The sequence below is a fragment of the Xiphias gladius genome, chromosome 9, assembly GCF_016859285.1.
Source record: "Xiphias gladius isolate SHS-SW01 ecotype Sanya breed wild chromosome 9, ASM1685928v1, whole genome shotgun sequence".
Classification (NCBI taxonomy): domain Eukaryota; kingdom Metazoa; phylum Chordata; class Actinopteri; order Istiophoriformes; family Xiphiidae; genus Xiphias; species Xiphias gladius.
The window spans coordinates 17,026,514-17,046,040 of NC_053408.1; the positions used below are offsets into that span (position 1 = coordinate 17,026,514).

A 19,527-nucleotide genomic window follows, 5' to 3' on the forward strand; every position below is an offset into this window, starting at 1 on the left:
CTGTTGAGGCCAGTGGAAACAAAACTGCTTAAAAAAAACCCAAAACAGAACATTGCATTCTTTACCACCATTATTGCTACATGTTTCTTCCAGTTTTTTTTAAATCTTGGATCCAACCACCGCACATTGTAGACCACACACTTTTAATAGTACTGATAAGGAAGATAATTTCTTTTACAGACCCAGATAGTCATAGGAATGTGCACATTTCAAAAGAGATAATCTCACAAACCTCTCACAATCAGTTACATAGAGCAGAGTGGATTTGCTCTGAAAGTTCAAATTTGTTGAACTTTGACCCGAGCTGTGCTGACCTTTCTGGGTGCCCATGTCAGTGTGTTGACCACTGCTTGAACTGAAACAAAGTACTGCACATGCAGCTACAAGGTTTGAGTCTCTGAAACATAGCAATCTACTGTTAGCAACATTGTAGCTGCTGCTGTTTAGTAATGTTACGGTGCCAATAGGAGTTCCACAGTTGTAAATACTGTGATAACCAATGCAGAACCCTTGTTTTTCCACTGTGATGTACAATAAAGGTACTTTCAGACAGTGAGCAGTCACCACCCAACAACAAAGTTCTGTAATGTGAATGGTAGCACAGGGGTGCAACCAATCCTACCAGGCAGTTCACAGCAGTCTGCTGCTACCCGTGTATAATCTAATCAAATGGCTAAATAGAGCAAGTTGTTGCTCAAAAAAGAGGAAATGGGTCTATTAATATAGAAAGTTTTGCTAGTGTCAATTGTGTCAGTGTTGTTTGTTGTACCAGACAGATAATCAGACTGATTGAAGCTGATGTTGTTCACAGACCGTTCTGATCTGAGTGTTTTCTGCTGGAGAAGAGGTGAATCATTCAGCGAAATCAGATACCAGTAAAATAAGTTCCTGTATCATTTTCCTTAGTTTTTATGGTTGCCATGGTCATATGGTGAGCCACGGTAGCAAGCCGGAAAGGTTGAACCTTCACAAACTCTGAATGCAGTGGCACAGAACTGTGCTTTTTCACGAGAGGGGCAGACACCCTCCTTGTCCTTGATGCTGCTTCTGCCATTTTGCCAATTTCAGCACTGCCATTCAGCAGTGTCTCTACATGGAATTCTGTACAGTGGATGCAGTTGAGTTTATGTAGGCGGATCCCTTTTAGTGTCCATCCATGGTGCCTATCACTAACTACGCTCTTCGTATTATTATGTTTATCTTATTATGTTTATTCTTATAAACATGAACATAATTAATGATTCTTCCAAGCAAAATACAACCAGACACAATGTTAGGTAAAGCACATTTAAAATGTTCATGAACTGATAAACTTTTATTGTCGGAATCTATAAAGACCCATAGGCATGAGAGCAGAAATTATTTCTGTACAAAGACATGAAGTTGGTGGCCCTAACTACATCCTGTAAGTCCTAGATGGAGACTCTACCCTGGGTTCCGGTGGGGGTTTTGAGCCCGAATGACAAGCCAATGTGTCTGGGGACGTTGGCCTGAGTCTGGCCTATCTTGGAATTTCTGTCGTTCACCCATGCAGTCTGTCAGTACTTATTTCATGCTCTGTTGCATAAAAATGCTTTCGTCGTGGCTGTCCTTTCTACTGGCATGGATACAGCAAATCATGTAGGCATGCTGGATGAAAACAAGTACAGCAGGTCAAAACTGGACTGAAAAAATTCTGTTGTGAAATTGTGGTCGTCTCATTACTGGGCTAAGAAATATGTAGTAAAAACCTATTAAATTATATTAGGGTCTGGCCAATAGCCTATGGTATCTGATGATTGATACTGGTATTTGCTGAGCTAATGGCTAATGTGGATAATGTGCCAATGTTTTGACCCTATATTCAAAGTTCTTCTGTTGTCTGGTCAAGAAATTCAGGAGTACTCAAGTGTTTCCTCCAGAAAGTCTTTCTTATCAGGGTACAAAAGGCTTTGAAACAACAATCAGACCATCATGGAACGTTCAAACTCTCCAATTAACTATTTTATTTTTAACGGCTTTTTCAAGCAGCATTAATTTTTTTGGCTACTTGGGAGTAGAGGCACAATAAACAAAACACTGACATATTATCACCTTGTAAAGTTGATATGGCTAACGTCTTAGCAAACAGTTACCTATTTACACATTGTGCATACATGGAGCAACATTACTGGGACTCATGTTTCTGTCAACCTAGCAAACAAGAGTCCAGTATTCACTCTCTTGTAGATCTGCTTTTGGTCTCCGTCAGCTCCTAAGGGGAAAAGTCTTCACTATATGTAAATGCTTTGGTATGTTCACCAGCTAGTTGCTACCTTTGTCTCTCTTGCTTTTTGATGCTGGGAAAGTAGTGTAAAGTGGTAAATTGGATTTATCAGAGCTTTTTGATGAAAACAACTGCTTGCTGCACATTGCAACAAGTTTGATGAGCCCTCACAGAGTGAATCAAAACATTAAAGTTGTTGGCCATAAACCAAAACAATGAGCTAAAAGACACTAAATTGCTGAGAGACACTGTGGAGTTTCTTGGTAATTCTTGCACTTTTCACGTAGTCATCTGATGCATTTGTTGATATAAAAATATTGATTAGTGCAGCTTTAAGTTGGACCAACGATTATTGCCCATGCAATGCCGGTAGAAAAACTGGACACTACATTACATTACTACCCTCATATGAAGAACTGAACAAAACTTAACATCAAAATTTAAATATAATCAAATTTCCCTACAGACAAGAGATTTGTACTTGAATTGTAGTTTTTCTCAGGGAAGAAACATAATCATGGCACTTGACACATTTAACTGTCCAAAACCTGTTATTTAATAAAATAAAATTAAAAAAAAAAAAAATCAAGATTAGCATAATACATCAATAAACCAAGATATCAGCTTTAAAATAAAATATATGTAATCTAATGTATTGTTTTTAAATGTATAGTTGATATTATAATATTATTTTATATTACATTGATATACAGTAAATAATGGTAAGGTATATGTCAAATGTACACACATCTAAGTAAACATCTACATCTATGCTTTCTATACTTAGACAAAAAAAAAATCTAATAAAGCCAATAAGTATGTTTGGCTCTGTGTGCAGTTCAGTTTATTTCCATACCAAGCATACATTATGTCTGTGATTTGTTAGAGCACACATCAGTCTATTCAAATACACTTTTAGCCATACAGTTACAGGGTTGGATACGTTTATCCATTTTTAGTGACTATGGAAATCTTTTTATCACTACTGTACATATTACAAACTGTACATTTCTTCTTTTATAAACAGTATTTATGTGTTAAGGGGAAATATGGACTAGCCACAGGAAGTACTGTAACTTTTTGATTCGCAATTAAGTCCCTTCAACTTTCCCAAAATGCACAGCAGGTGGCAGCAACGCACCATTTTTTTTCTCTTCGCTGTGGCAGAAACATGCAACAACAATGTTTCAGTTAAGTAAACTCTCAGTGACAAAATACACTCACTATATACAAGATATAAACAAATGGCTACTGAAATATATTTCAAAGAAGATATGACCTCTCATGCATGAATAACATTTCTTGCTAATATATGGGAGGCGTTCAATGAAATCAATGTGTCACTAAGAGTGACACCTCACTTAGAAACAAGTACCGTTCAGTTTGCATTAGTAGCTGCAGTATTTACACAACAAGGGTTGGTTAATTTGGTGGAATGTCAGCGTGCTGCCATTCAACCTCTGTGTCCAAAATGCTCCTGAGTCTGTGGGTCAGTGTGCAGTTCATCAGTTTGTCCATACTTCTGTCCTGAATCTGTAAAACGGAGGCGAGCGGCGGAGAATACTGATGTCAGAAGGTTTCAGAAATTGTTGAAACCCAGATCATCTACCACTGAGCTCATCGAAAACGAGTCTAAAAGGGCTGTATAGGTTTCTCACATGGGGCTGTAGTCAACTGGAGACTGAGTAGATTCCAAAACCAGGCCCAGTAGAGTCCAGACGGAGACCAGAGCAATTTCTTTCCAAAATCTAAACAGGCAAAAATCCCTTTATAAATCTTTCCAAATGTAAAACAAGAGCAAAAGCGGACTGAAAAAGCTTATTAAGAATCAATAGAAATATACCTGCAAGAGCTCTGAACTAAACCCAACATCTAGCAAATTAATACAGAGAATTATAAACACAGGTTTCTTTAAGTGCACTTCCTAAAGCTATTTTTGAAGCAGGGGAAAAATAAATGAAAGTGGACCAAATGAAGAAAGACTATGAAAGTTTTTAGGTAATCAAGAACAAGTTAAGGCAATGTCAAACCATGGTAGACACCAAACAAGTCCAAGAACTCAGAAAAAAATTATTCAACTACAGCCCTGACAGTCATATCACATTAGTTCCAATCTCTCTCAGTTGTCTTCAGTGTTTCTCACCACAACTGTCCTTCAATCTGAAAAGTGCTCTCCTGCTGTATGCTCAATCTACAGTTATGTCCTTCTAACTGTTATTCATCTCCATCAGTTGCAGTTCTGGTGGTGTCCCATGGCTCCAGGCCTACCGACAGGCACAGGTATCCACAGACATGCCGGGGTAAACCTTGAGAACCATATTCCTGTGCGGGTCGAGAAAAAGCACGCCGAGAGGACTCATCTTCTCTGGAACGCAGCAGGGTTCAGGGACACCGGGGACGATTCCCACAGCTCTGACGATGCTCTGGATGGTGGCGTGATTGGAAGGCCGCGCCACCTGAGGAAATGAGTGACATAGTGACAAAAGGTATTTTTGTTAAAGCAACTGAACACGAACTGTGTGATAACTGTTACAATACAGGCCGAAATCCTAAAACAACTTAACTACTGCATGAAAAAAAACGGATAAATGTTCATACAGCTGCAAAAGTAAAAACATAAAACCTGATATTTTCTGATGTGTACTTTTAATATTTCAGTGTTCCTTGCTTTTGCCTTTTGGTTTAAGAGTTTGTGTTGACAGATGAAATCATATAGGCTTTTTGCATGGTAGCTCGCTGCCATTGTCGTGTGAGTGTGTGTGTGTGTGTGTGTGAGTGGTTGAACTGTAAAGCGCTTGCAGTCCTTTTACCATCCATTGAAATCTGTAAAATACAGGAATTTTCTATAAAATTTGACTTTGCCTCGGTCCAAAACTCACAGTCTAAAAGTAAAGATTTCTTTTAAAATGACATTAAAATACTGTAAAATTGTGCACACCAATACAGCAAGGTACAACTGAGGCCAGAAAATAACTTCTAATATGGATCACATCGCAATACATGCAACTGTATCTTCAGCAGTTACAGTTAATTTAAATCCTGATGGGAGATACTGTGTATGAACACATGCTTGCATGATGATAATTAGCTGTATGTTATTTGATCTCATTTCAACTTTGATCTCTCAGGTTTACCGAACATAAATGCAGTAGTAAACGTTAAAAGTTAAGAGTTTATCTGGCTCACTTTAGGGATGGGGAACCCACAGGTCCCGGCGCAGTAGTAGGCATCGAAGGACTTTGGCGCCAAAACCCACTCGCTCCAGCCGATGTCAGCGAAGTCTACCCTGAGGTACCTCCGGGAGCAAACCCTGGGCTCGCTCCACTGTCTCCTCCTGGCCTTCTTCATTGTCCTCTCATCAAAGCTCAGCACCTGTGGCTTACTCAGGCCCTCGCCGCTCTCCTGGCCCTGCTTCCTTCCTGGTTTGACCGCTGCTTTGGCTTTAGCTGGGAAATATGTGTTCTGCCACAGTTCGTGATTCTTCAAGGTGTTGAATTGGACCTCTGGGATATCATTTGTTTGGATCTGGAGATGAAGCTCCCTCCGGATCCTTGAGGCTGAGGCTGAGGAAGATGCGTCGTCCCCTACAGGGAAGGGCCCATACCGCTGGAGTGACATGGCCACACTGTTTGGCTCATCTATAGCTCGATCGTCAGCGTATAGCAGAATGTATGGCAGGTTGGCTGGAGAGAGGCGCTCTTGTCCATGAGGGCTCCTCTGCTGCATCCGCGGCACCCCAAACTCCATATCAAACTCCACTGTTACCACAACCTCTTTGACATCCCTGGCGTGTTTCACCAGCGCCGTTATATCCCTCGATTGCCAAGAGCCTTTCTTGAAAGGAGCCAGACTTATGTTTCCCAGCGGTGTCGAAAAAGCTGAGTTTGGGGATGATCCGTGGAAGAGGATCTGCGGGGAGGAAGGATGGAGATGCTGGAGGCCGCCGGGCGGGTGGCGGGGCCTCCGGAAACGCCACAGTCGCTGGTGGTGGCGGGGTCGCTTGTAGAGGAAGTGAAAAGATGCAAAGAGGATGAGCTCTGAGTCTTGGATGGAGGAGAGGTTGAACTGGAACACTTCTTTGCCATGTGAGACTCCTGGGGGATTTGAAAAAAAAAGAAAAAGAAGAATGAAAAGTAAGACAAGAAAAACAATTTCTTCAAGATGTAAAACGTCTGAGAAAAACTGAACAAGAAGCAACCTCCTTTTTTTCATCCTGTCTTCCATGCTTTTTCTAATGTCTAATGGCTTTAAAAAAGGATTCATCAGCAGTGATGTGCCATACAGATGTTTTGTCAAACAGATGCTGAAGCCATGGAGGAGTATCTCTCTCTGAAAATTAACAATAAAGACGACTGAAGCGATCAAGTTGCTGCCTTGACCCTTTTCCCCCCTCTTCTCTTTACTCCCTTATCATCTCATTCTGGAACGTTTGACTGACTGGAATAACAGCCTCCAATATATCTTCCGCAAAACGTTTCTCAACACATCCGACTGACATAAGCCGCAGCATGGAAAATACGAAGTGCAGCACGGTAAAGTGCCTGCCTCACGCATGACCAAAAACCTCCTCCTAGACCGCTATACTCTTGAAGTTGAACCTTGTCTCCCACACTTCCACCACAGCCTGAAAGACAAACACTGAATTGGTCCAGTAGGTCTGTAGTAGGCATATGGAAATGCTTATAGGAGAAGGAGCTCCTCTGAGGCTTTTCGCTGTGCAGTCGGTGTCTGGGTGTGATAATAGGCTCTTGTCTAACACCTAGGCTGTTATAGCTACCGGGGAACTAACAGTGCTCGAGACACAAAGTCCCTCAGTTCAGTAAATCACAACACTGACGGAGCATGGAGGTGAAGATGTTTAGCCCAAAGGGGATCAGGAGCTGCTGTGTGATTGAGAAAAAACACCTGCGTTTCGGAAGTTTAATGTGAATTTTCTGCCTTTTGACTGTATTTTCAGTTGCACAGCAAATATAAGTAAATTGCACCTTACAATGGGAGAGCAAAACTGAGATTTACACTTTGGGTGGAATAAACCTCGAGTTTCATTTAAGGATAAGTGCTACAAAACGGTTATAAGTTATATTAAAATGATTTTATATGGTAAAAAGTAGAATGCGGATTCATTTTGTATTCGTTTTTATTTGCTTCTGGACATAAAAATGGACTTTTACCAATTTTCTACTGCGTGTGATGTATTAAAATGACCAGCAACTGGATATCGGTTGAATTATTATGACTTGAGTAACACAAAAGCATGGTTCAAAAACAAAAGATGTGTTTTATTATTTTTGAGTGAGAAATATTGTTGCTTTTTTTTTAATTTTTTTTTTAACTTATTTGGTCTTTTTAACAAAATGTCCAATCAATATTCGTTAGATGATAAAAAAAAAAATAGACTGAAGATACCTGAGGGACTTTTAGTAAAGCAGAAAGAAATGATAATGTTTATAAATTATTATTTTATATATTATGGTTATTATTAAAAAACATGGTTATTAGACTTCCCTACCAACGTGCAAAGCATCAGCAGTAAATATCGTTTCATTTTGACTGGACAAAGCGGGTTTGCTCAGTCTGACAACACAGCCGATCGACGAACTGAACTCGTGCGGTCACTCACTCGGGACAGCTTTAAAACTTCTCACGGTGTTTCCGTCCCTCCGGCCCTGCGGCTCCTTACTGTACTTCTCGTACACTTTGAACATGCTGATGGAGACCATGTCCCGCGTTGCGCCCTCCTGCGCCAGAACGCGCTGGTCTGCAACCGGCGCGACGCCGGCACCTTGACGCACGGCCTCGCCGCGATCCTCAGCCACGAGCTTACCCCAGCCGGACTCCAGGATCAGAAACAGATGCAGCAAGTGAAAGGGAAGAAGCCGGCTCGCCATGGCTGATGTTCAAGGAAATAGTCCCATTCAAAAGAAACTTGGTGGAACTTTTATGTGTTCTGTAATAAAATAAAAAAAATAAGAAAAATAACAAAATAAGAAAATATAAAAAAATAAGAAAAATAAATCATCAAAGAGACGCTCCTTTTCTATTTCTCGTTGGTTGATGCCCACCCAGACTCCAAGCCGGTATCCAGGTAATCCGTGTCAGACCCGCACTCCACGGTTCACGGTCTACAGCTGCTTCTGCAGTGGGAGGAGACCGGGGAAGGACGCATGCACGGAGCACTCCCGCTGCCCTGTCAGACGCTGACGCCTCGGAGCGCGCAGCCAACGAGAGCCATGCAGCCCCCTTGGATCCGCGGCTTCCCGCGGCTGATCAGAAGCGAAGCTAGGGGCAGAGGAGCTCCCCACGAGGGCAACGACCTGTGCCTACCTTATATAGCGGTGCGACGTCCATCAGCTGAGATGGAAGAAATGTGACGGGGTCAGGTGTGGCTATGTTTAATCCTGGAGCCATCAAGGTCAGACGCAGGCGTCTTACAGGGTGCGAGTTTTAAAGCTGCAATGCATGAGATCAAAACAGAACAATAAACGCACCTGATTTTCTCATCATTATTAACATCCATCTGTATGTTTGTGCCTAATTCGTCCTGAAATTGGCTTTTCAAAGACAGTGATTTAAATAAGATTTGCCGTGGTTGCGGCAAGTGATAGACCAGGTGCGGCTAGTGATCATGGAGCACAGCATTTGTCTAAAAGATTAATAACAGATTAACAACTTGCAACATTACTATCTCCTTTCTAGTAGAGTCATCCAAATTACAAAACGAACAGCAAATAAAAAAATTAAAAATTCTTGCGAAACCTCCACTGGTAGCCATGCAGATAGTTATTGGTTTAAGATATTCATCTCCAGCAAGTCTGCCTCAACACCAGTACAAAAGAGGTGCACCTGTCAATTTTTTTCTTAAAATACGTACAATGTTTCCTTTAGTAAGTTACTGAAGGGGGGAAAAGCTCTCCGAGCTAGTTAGCTTGTCGACTGTCATTTAGCAAGCTCATCAGCTCGGCCGTTAATGGGACGATAGGTTTGACATAGTTTATTCAAGGACATGTTTGTATCATCGATTCCTGTCCCATAATTGTCTGCAAAATCCTTCCCCCCTGTTTGGAGCGGATTTATACTCTGACAGTGGAGTACATAAAAGTGGATGGTGCAACACAGTTAATAAGCTAATAGCTTACTCATCTCAGACCCTTTCTCTCAAGACAGCTCGCATGGTCAGCGGTAAAAACTTGCGTGACAAAGTTCACTTTAGTTCTATGCAGAAAAGGTTGTACAAATACTTTACCTAGCTTTTTTTTAAATTTTGAGTGAACGGACTCACTAACAGTGGAATACCAACACTGTTTCACTGTTTATGCAGTATGTCAATGCTTGCTGGAGTTAACCGTGCGTAGTCTTGAAAAGCTGCGATTCACATCAGCTTTGAGTGATCCAAAAAAGTCAACACTAACACCACTGTAAATTTTTGGAAATTTGTGGAGACTTTAATGAAGATGGTTGTCTCAGCCTCTGGATAGCTCACGGCTCCTCAAGATGGGTGACAAGTGCTAGGGCAGGAACCTAACTGACTGATGGGCGGGCAGGGAGTCCTGCCTCAAGGTGAAACATTGTCATTTTGTAGCTTTTCAGCTTTAATTTAGAGAGAACTAAGCAGCCAACAGCAAAAAAGCAGCCGCCTGACATCTTTTTAGGGTCTCATCTATTTTCCGTGTTTTTGATGCAGTATAATAGTTTCCCTGTGTGAGAGATGGCAGCAGGCTAGTGCCACCATGGGTCAGACAGCTATTAAAATACCTCCTACTGGTCCTGAGGGGGATCACAAGGGGTTCTTTGACACCACCATGTCCTACATCCAAGATAAAGGACTCTGCTGGGACTGGGATCCCCTTCAGTAAAACACTGGTGTGTGTTTAAAGGTCGTGCTGCTTCAACGAAAGAGCCAGATAGCATCTGTCTCCTCCCAGGGAGTAATCAAATGCTGTTATCACTCAGTGGGAGGCTGTCTAATTGGTTTTCATGGAGTTAGAAAAACGAATGCTGCCCTTGTGCATTTTCTTTTGATGGTGTAATGTTTTTGTTTGCAGTTTCAGAATGATTTACACTGAAACGACTCTCCTCGCCAGAAAAAAACTGTAGCATTAATCATTTGATCAAACGTGCAAAACGACCAATGCTTATTTTTTCCTGACAAGCAAGGTTTTGTGGTCAAGGGAATAATGACTCCTCTCTTTCATAAGGAATGGCGAAAGCCTGATTTCCACCCGGCCCCCTGGGATCTGGGGCCCTGAAAGTACTTGACGTTGTTATAGCGCCACAAAACCTCTTAAGCATTAGGTCAGGGAAGATGTTTGGCCGTGCAAAGGGCATGACTTCAATATTCGAGACAACAGTTCCCATCCAATCTGCTACCAACAGCTAAATTTGGGTTTTTCTTTTAACCACGACCAAGATCTTTTCCTAACCTTATGTTTCAGTTGCTTAAACTTAATCAAACCTGGTGGCAGACCAGAAAATATTCACATGGCTCATTTGGGATGGCAATGACAAAACTACTCATTTTGTTGTTCAGGTATGAGGACTTAAAGCATTTCATTTATAACAATTCATTCTGAAGTGAGAAGTTATTTTTTATTCTAACTGAATCTAATCTTATCTAATCATGAATAACTTTGCTATGTATAATCTTTAGATATGTTGGCATCATATACATACAGAGATAAGGTCTACATTGCTTGAAGTTTGAGATAATTAGCATCCATTAGCATCCATTCAGGCAGACCAGTGGAGCTGAGCTTGCTGTAGCTGATTGGCATTAGCTGTTTCATTCATGCTTTACAATCACTGGCTCAATGACCAGTGGTGTGGCTATCAGCTGGCTAGTAATGTCCAATCATCGCCAGCAAAGTGTCTTTCAACAAGTCTAAGTGTATAACCATTTGCGATAACAGATCAGTTCCTTGACTTAAGTGTTCTCTGACTGAAATTTACATTTTGGTCACCTCCTGGGTTCTTCCAGGAAATACAACAAGTAAATAATCCTCAGCATCTCGCGTCCAAGTTCAGTTAATGAAATGAGTTCAATCTGAGTTATCACAAGATAGATTTCTATCAAAATGTATTGCATATTTGAAGTGAATTCATGAAAAATGCAAATTGAGTGCATCGAGATAAACAGCACTTTTTCGCATTTTGCTTTATCGATATGCGATCTATCCCACCTTGGCCAAGCACAAAAACCTTTTTGTGATATTTCAAGTATTTTTTCAAATTTTCATCCTTTCCATCCAGCTGTGTCTGTGCGTATGATGTATGCGTTCTTACATTGCATACGGGGTTGTGAATGTATTCTTTACAATCTCTACGCTCTCGAGAGTAGCCCTTACTCATTTCCTCTGAGGAACAATTACCATTGATATTATGACATTTTCTGCTATAAAACTCCATTGAGCCACCTTGTGGAACTACGTCAGCCAAAAGGCCCCAGCTCCATATCAACACCTCTGGTTAGCCAGCTGTAGCCACTGAGCCATAACTGCTTCAGTACGGTGATTAGCCGCCACTTCAAAGGTAATTTAAACCCTCAGGAGAACAGGTCACACCCTCAGAAAACTTCATAAGACCCCTCATTTAACAGCTTGCTTTCCATATGAGTTGAGGAAATGTCAGACCGGAACTTTAAAAAGACATGGCTCATAATTAGTTGAATCAAAAACTGCTATATCGAATGAGCATAAATTCTCAATGATCATAAAGTCACCCCATTATTGTGGGTTTGCTGCCAGAGATCAAAAGACTGAGCCCAGGCTCTGTGTCCCACACACGTCAAACTGGCTACCAATATGGCTCCTAAAAGAAGTGGAAAGTGTAGAGAAAGAGAGAGTGAATGTCGCAAAATAGTCATTATCAGGTGGTCAAACACAAATAATAAAACAAGCTTGAGGCTTTATGTTCCACTTTTTCTATGAATAAACCAGTGGAATAAAAACATTTGAACCATTTTTTCTTCTTTGTACTTCTGCGGGAAATATCCCGGCTCATCATACTCTCTGCGTGTAGTCAGTTGAAGAAAAGGTTCAACATTCTGGCTAATACGCGTTTCTGCTTTCTTGCCGAGGGTTAGATGAGAAGATTGATACCACTGTCGTGTTTGTCCATTAAATAGCAAACTAAAGTCAGCAGTCGGTTAGCTTAGCTTAACATAAAGACTAGAAACGGTCAAACATCTAGCCTGGCTCTGTCGAAATAAAAAAATTAATAAAAAATTGCCGTCTAGCATCTTTAAAGCTCACAAATGAACAAATATGTTGTTTATTCATTGCTTGTGAAAAGTAAACAGGCTGATGTCAATGAATTAATTTGTGAAATTAGTCAATTTGAACCACTTGCGGAACTGGCAGAGTTGGCCACTAACAATGAAGACTGTACGCTACAAAAATATACTCTATACTACTGTATTGAGAAGTAATTACAGAATGTAAATACATTGATTTGCTATTGCTGACGAAATGCTGACTATAATGAATGGTATAAAAATGAAGTTTGGTTTCATGAAAATCTTAAGGGTTTAAAAAGCCTCCACTCACATATCACCATAGTTGTTTCCAGGATTGTTAAAGGGCTTACGCGCAAACAAGCAGAGGAAAGAAAAGAAACCTGAGCAGTGTGAGTGAGCACTCAGCTTAAAACGCTTGAGAATCAGCACTTCTGTACAGTTCTAGACGTCAGTGATAGAAGTACCAGACCAAGAAGCAGGCCAAAATTCACGTCTTCTTTTGCACATTGAGACTCATTTAAAATTTTTCATCTCGTATGACCTCATGGATGAATCAACTCCTCACCACCTCCTCCTCCTACTTCTCCTTTACAGAGTGAATTGGAAGCATAGCCCCCCAAAATATGCTCTCATTCACAGAATATTTGCCTGGGTTGATGGTCAGGACAGGGAGGAGGACAGACAAGCCCACCATGTTTCTTTTGGCTTGAGACCCCATCCTTCTTCCTCCCCCCTCTCCTCCTCCTCTTCCTCCTTTTGACTTGTTTTCGTACTGCTGGCTGGAGCTGAATGACCATTCATGCCTCGCTGCTGTTGGATATGGATGTTTGTGTTTGTGTGTGCGAGACAGTCTGAAGGCCATGACATCCCCTCATCTGATGTCTGCCAAGCCGTCCACACACACATGCGCCGCTCCAGTCCGGATTCTGTGCCATACCTCCCTCATAGAGAGCCAGAGTCATGCCACTTTCAGCTCACATCAGCATCACTCAAGCAAGAATGACAGGTCCACACACAAACACACACACACACACACACACACGCACTCACACACACACACACACACACACACACACACACACACACACACACACACACACACACACACACACACACCCCTCCGGCTCTCTGCAGGAGATATCCGGTCGTCTCATGCATAAGTGTTGCAAGTAGTCGCGGCAGTGCCAGCTGAAAGAATGTCTGCTGGAGTCAGAGGGGAAGCTTGTGCATGACAAATGTATGACTGCCAATCAGTGCAATTTGTCAGACTTTATGGCGAAAAAACAACAACTGACATATGAGGAGAACGAGACCACATTTATTCATTCATGCAGCACCTGGGCAGCTCTCTGACAGATGAGTCACCGGCGTAGTGTGACGGACAGACCCGGAGCATGCGCATGCATGTGTCTGGTGACGTCTGTGTACCCGCAAAATAGATTGTACTGTTGTATTTCAGTTTGCGCAATGTTTTCTGTGTGTGTCTGACTGCTGAAGTGTACATACGTACATCAGTACGCACACACAAGCACACACATCCCCACAACTCCACGGTTCAGCTACTGTTGTGCGGAGGGGAACGCTTACTGTGTGTTCAGACAGAACACAAAGCGAACAATGGAGGCAGGACTGAACACAAATTCACTGGGGGTGGAGCACATACCAAGAGGAGAGGGAAAAGGATCGAGACCAGAGGGAAACAACAGAGAGAAGCGGAATCAAAACATTTTTCCGGGCAATAATTCACTTTATTCCAGGTACAGTTTTCATATCCAGGAGAGTTCAAATGGCAACTGAAAGTTGCAGAATTTGTGAAACTGTGGAGACTGGCGCTTCTGATAAAGACAAATCTTATCTTCACACACTTTACTCTGCTCCAAAACGGTTTTTGCTTTGTTAGCTTAGCTGGCTAACAAATAGCAGCCATGATCTTTTAAACAATCATATTTAAATATGTCTCCAGTAACAGAAACAACATAAACCGGGGGGGGGGGGGGGGGTTGCAGGTAAGCTACCAATTATTCTGGACATTAGTCAGAAGTTCTTGATCGAATTAAAGAAAATAATAAATGCTGACTCTAATTTTCACCAAATTTTTCATCCAGATTTCACACAATTTAAAGGGAAACTACAATTTACTTTAAGAGTGGTTCTGTAGGTTATGATAACATTGTACTCCCCAAAGTCATTTTTCTGAGATAAGGGAGCATGGCGACATTGGTTAAAAACAAGTCAGACAGGGCAACAAGCGGTCAGACAATCAGACTGATTGTAAACCTCCCGACAGTTTAGCTAGCTTAGCTAGTACTTTATTTGGAGGTAAAACGACAAATGAGCGCACCTGTAATGTTGCTAACAATCCTTTAATGCACAGGAACACGCAAGTAAGTAGGTCAGGTTAAACCAGGAGGGGAATTTGTGTGATTATTCCGTGGTCTGACTGCCTTTAATTTGTTTTCCACATGAATTTGTCTAACCTGGGGGTTTGTTTACAACCTCATCTGACCGTGTGCCTTTTGCCCAGCTGGATCTATTTTTTAGCAATAATGCAGTGTTAAATATAAAATTAATCAGCCCGTGACATTATCTAAATGGCAAAGCAATCCCCGTCCATTCAAAAACAGTGCAGAAATTGGGAATAACTGTTCCGCTCCGTTGGGATGCATGTGAAGTTTTCCTTTTAGAAATAATACCAACTCTTCACACAACTTCTGCTACCCCAGAAGACCTCCAGTGTAGCAACTGAGGGTTGTGTTTAATTTCCCAGAAAGCTCACAGATTTCTGAGTGCGGCTGCGTCTCGCTCGGCCTCCCGGCTGTCCGTGCCCCTCGATAGATGTCAGCTTGACCCCGTGCCACGGGGCTGTCAGAGCCGCACACGAGGACCTGCTCATTTATCATCCCGCTGCAGACAGTGGGGCTGATGACTAACCGAGGTAATGAGCTGCTCTCGGACGCGCGAGGGCTTCCCTCCCGAGATCCAACTAGCCTGTGCAAAATCCAAAACCACAAGAACCCCAACAAGCCCCACACAGCACCAGCCCCCATGTGACTCCACACAGACAAGGCCAGCAATCACCATGATGGATTTCAGCCCTGACACACTTTTCCCCAAGCGGCCCAATTAGGAAAATACTTTTGTGGGTTGTTTTTTCTTTCTATAAGAAAGCTAGGTTCTCATTGTGTCTTATTGTCTGATCCAGTGGTTAATGTACTATAATGTAGGCCAGAAGATGGATTGACTTTGAAGAGGAAATTTACTTTCATTACGGTTAGGAACAAGGAGTTGGGGAAATCCCTTTGCCCTAAAGGAAAGTGAGAAACCAGATCTTAAGATTGGGGCTGTAGGTGCTGAACTCAAAAACCAAAGACAGACAGGCGCAAGAAGGCTTGAAAACTTGCTGACACACCAAAACGCACTTTTGAAAAACGAGTCTGCTGTGCCATCCACCGGGAGATTTCCACTGAGGAGTGTGAGGGGCTCACTCAGATCTTACTCTCACTGATCAGGAGAAAACATGTCTTGAGGAGCCTTTAAAGCTGAGGCCCAAACCATACAAACTCTCTCTAAACCAAGTGTCACTCCGTGACTGTGTGACGGATGAGTCTGAATGTCTCCCATGAGAAGAGCTTTCATTAGTAAATGGTGATCCCTCTCCTCGAGTCTTTTCAAGACTGCAATTTTCTCTAAGCGAGTTGTTTTGGCAATTCCTCCTCAGAGGCCCCCGTCTGAGAACAATCATCCACGACGTGTTTGTCAGTTATTTGAAAAATTGACAACGATCTCAAATTGCACCTATTATTCACATCTCAGGCTTCTGGAGCAGCTGTATTTTTTAAAAGCCAGCCATGATTGCGTATCTTTCTTTGCCAATAGGAATGGTTCGCAGCACCAGCCACTCCAGTTGATTTCACACAGGGCAGACCTGTGCTGGTACTTGGCTTCACTTTGTTAACTACCTCCAGACTATGCTATTTTTTGTGAGAAAAGCACCAAGGAAGGCTGAAGCTGCCTTGTTATGTGGGCCATAACTGTGGACCACAGCCATGTACCATAGGCAATGTTGACAACCCAATTCCCAAACATTGTAAAAAAGCAATTTTCAACGAAAGAAATGTTTTTGGGTTTTTTTGCTTGTTAGAGAATTAAGTCATGTGCAGCTAAATAAAGCGCTTCCCTCTTCAGCTCTGTCAAACCAATCATTGCTGGTTGACGTAGAATGTAATGCTAGCGGTGTGCAGATCGGGAATGTTGCCACAGACGCTGGATTTAAAACTCCGGCATACTGCGAAATACAGAGATTTACCTGGCGCTGATAGGCTCAATAGACACTGTGTTAACTTGTTTGGCAAGGGCTTGAATGTAAACGGACGTTCATTTATACGTAAAAGTCCCGCACTCCAGCTTTAACCAGCTGATAGGAACTTTTTTTGCGGTCTTTCCTGTTATGTTACATTTTGCAGTTTTAATTTCTGTGTACAGAGGTAGAAGTAACAGCCAGCATCAAGCCTGCATTAATTAGTGCAGCGGCATTTTCTTATTAAGCAAAAAGACCAAAGCGGCAGCAACTTTTTAAAGATGATATAAAGCAAAATTGAAATGATCACACTCAAACAAGTTTGGTTTGGCTGTGTATTGTGAAAGTGTCCTTTCTTTACAATAAAGGCCCCCTGTTGTTTATGCCCCTGATGAGCTGAGGAGGGGGGAATCAGCCATCGAGCGCTGTGCTCTGTCCTCGCAACTATACATCATTTCAAGGGCTACCCTACAGGAAAGGCTATTTTCCCATCATTCCTCAGTCAGCGAGGCCGTTACTCTCCACATTAATGGTCCAAATGGACTGGTGACTGGCACCAAGTGCTCTCCATCTTTCCCTCTCCCCCTCACTTTATTTCTCTGTCTTTGTATACTTTCCTTTTTACTTTCTCTCCCTTTCCCAGTCTGCTTATTTCTCTCTCCCCACTCCTCTTGTCTCTCAATCCTGTTTCCAGCATTTTGGCTGCGCTGTGCATAAATCACTTGTCATATCACTGTGACGTACTCTGGCCCTGCTGAGGCAGCCTGTGGTGTGATTTAGCCTCAAGTTGATTTTCGTGCAGAGTGATACTTTGTATGTCAGTGCGTCTGTCAGTCGCACACAATTCGGACACAGCGAGTTTTCCTGCCAGCCCTGAACTTTTTATTCTCTTTTCATGCGAGAGAATGGAATTAAGTCGGTGCATTACAGACTTTAGTTTTTCTGGCCAGGCACATTGTTTTCCTTGGCCGCCGCACTTAAAGTCTGTTGAAACGGGCTTTTTTTTCATGTCTATAAATGGGCTCTTTTCATGAATCCATGAGGGAATGCTTGCTTTTTGAACGGATTTAAGAGGATACTGCACCATACTCAGTCAGGGGCCCTAGATTTGTGCTCCATATTCACACACTCTATCATTTTGAGGCTAATATGGTATGGCTGGGCTCGCTGTATATGAGTTGTCATGGTATATAAAAATGGCATGCCAAAGTGCTGGAGTCGGGAACAACTGGAGTGGTGATGAGAGGGGTTAGTGAATTGCTTCCTGTCTCTGAGAGCTGATGAGTGAAAGAGAAAAGGAGGCAGCAGGCGCTCAGAGCACAGATAGCAGGGAAATGAGGGAAACCACTGGAGTGATGGGGGAATACACGAAGTTAACCAATTAACATGTTATAACACGCTTGTTTAATCTGTACAAAAATCAAAGAGTATAAATGTCCGTTTGTGGTTTTTATAGGGGATTATGCAAACTGGCTACTGGCGTTACCTTCATATTTACTGTACACTGTAGTTATAAGAGTGGTATCGATCTTCTCATCTAATTTTCGGAAAACAAGTAAATAAGCATATTTCTAAAAATGTCAAACTATTCATTTAAGAAGTCAAACATTCCATGACTAAACTACTGATAATGTGTAATATCAAATATGTCTTATTTAATTGCAGAAAAGTTGCATGTTAGTTTAGTTTTTGTTGTTCCAGTGAACAGTGACTCCAAGCTCGGTCTTCCACTGTTGGCTGCAGACTTTCCCCTGGGACAAACTAACTTAAACTGAAAATGTCCGTTCTCATGGAACTGAAGCCCTCCACACAAACATCAACTAAATGGATGTTATATTGAATGGTAAGTTGACCATTTTTTTTGTGTTTGGGTGGTTTTTGAGGTTTCGGGGGTTGCTTCCTCTCCAAGAGCAAAAAGTCGGAGGTGATATTATGTTACCCAGCGTGTCTGTCTTCAGCTTGACCCACAGGCGTTTAACTCAAGCAGTCAGATTACTCCTGCCTCCAGAAATGTTTGCAAAATTCCATTTTCTTCTTGCTATTATTTTTGGGTTTATGTGTTATTTTTTGTTGTAATAATTTTGGAATTTTATGTGAAACTATAACGCACAACTGATGCACAGTCACCTTCTGCTCCACCTCTGCCTGTGATTTGGTGACAAAGCTTTAAATACGTAGTGTAGGTATGTGAGTGTGTATTCCGATTGTAGGTGTATGTTTTCCTTTAGAGAAAACCTTTGTAAATGGAAAAAAAAAAAAACAGCAAAAAAAAAAAAAAAAAAAAAAGGAGTGGGAGTGCTTTGTTATTGTTGAGGTACTCAGCCTGTCCATACAACCAGACTTCTGTTGTGGTCTTGTGGCAGTTTTTCTCCCTCTCAGCTCAGTCTTGACTCAGTTTCTTAATCTGTCTCTGATTAAGACAACTTTGGCGTAAAAGAAAAGGGATTTGAATTTTTCAGAAGTCCTGCTTTTATAGAAATGTGTTCCCTGTTTTCGAATTACCAGGAACTATAGTCACTAGCTGCCTTAAAGCATTGTCACTGGAAACAATTTTCTGCCCATGTTTCAATCTCTGGTTCAATATTGATTACGTTTTTTAAAAGTATAATCACTCATTACTTATTTACATTTCCAGTAAATGTTTATTGTATTTAACCTACAGTATACAGCAGTGATCTATTTTATTTGCACACACTTGGAAATGCTGGTCATTAATTGTAGGTCTAATTCATAATTTAACTGTAATAAAGTGTC

General features: G+C 41.7%; 1 protein-coding gene across 1 annotated transcript; it reads right to left on the reverse strand.

Annotated features, from left to right (window-relative positions):
* Positions 1-2,933: 2,933 nt before the first annotated feature.
* gdf10b (growth differentiation factor 10b) lies at positions 2,934-8,160 on the reverse strand. The gene is given in 3 exon segments (XM_040135566.1): positions 2,934-4,701; positions 5,432-6,339; positions 7,866-8,160. Coding segments are annotated over 3 exon segments (1,395 nt in total). The 3' UTR covers positions 2,934-4,509.
* Positions 8,161-19,527: the final 11,367 nt, after the last annotated feature.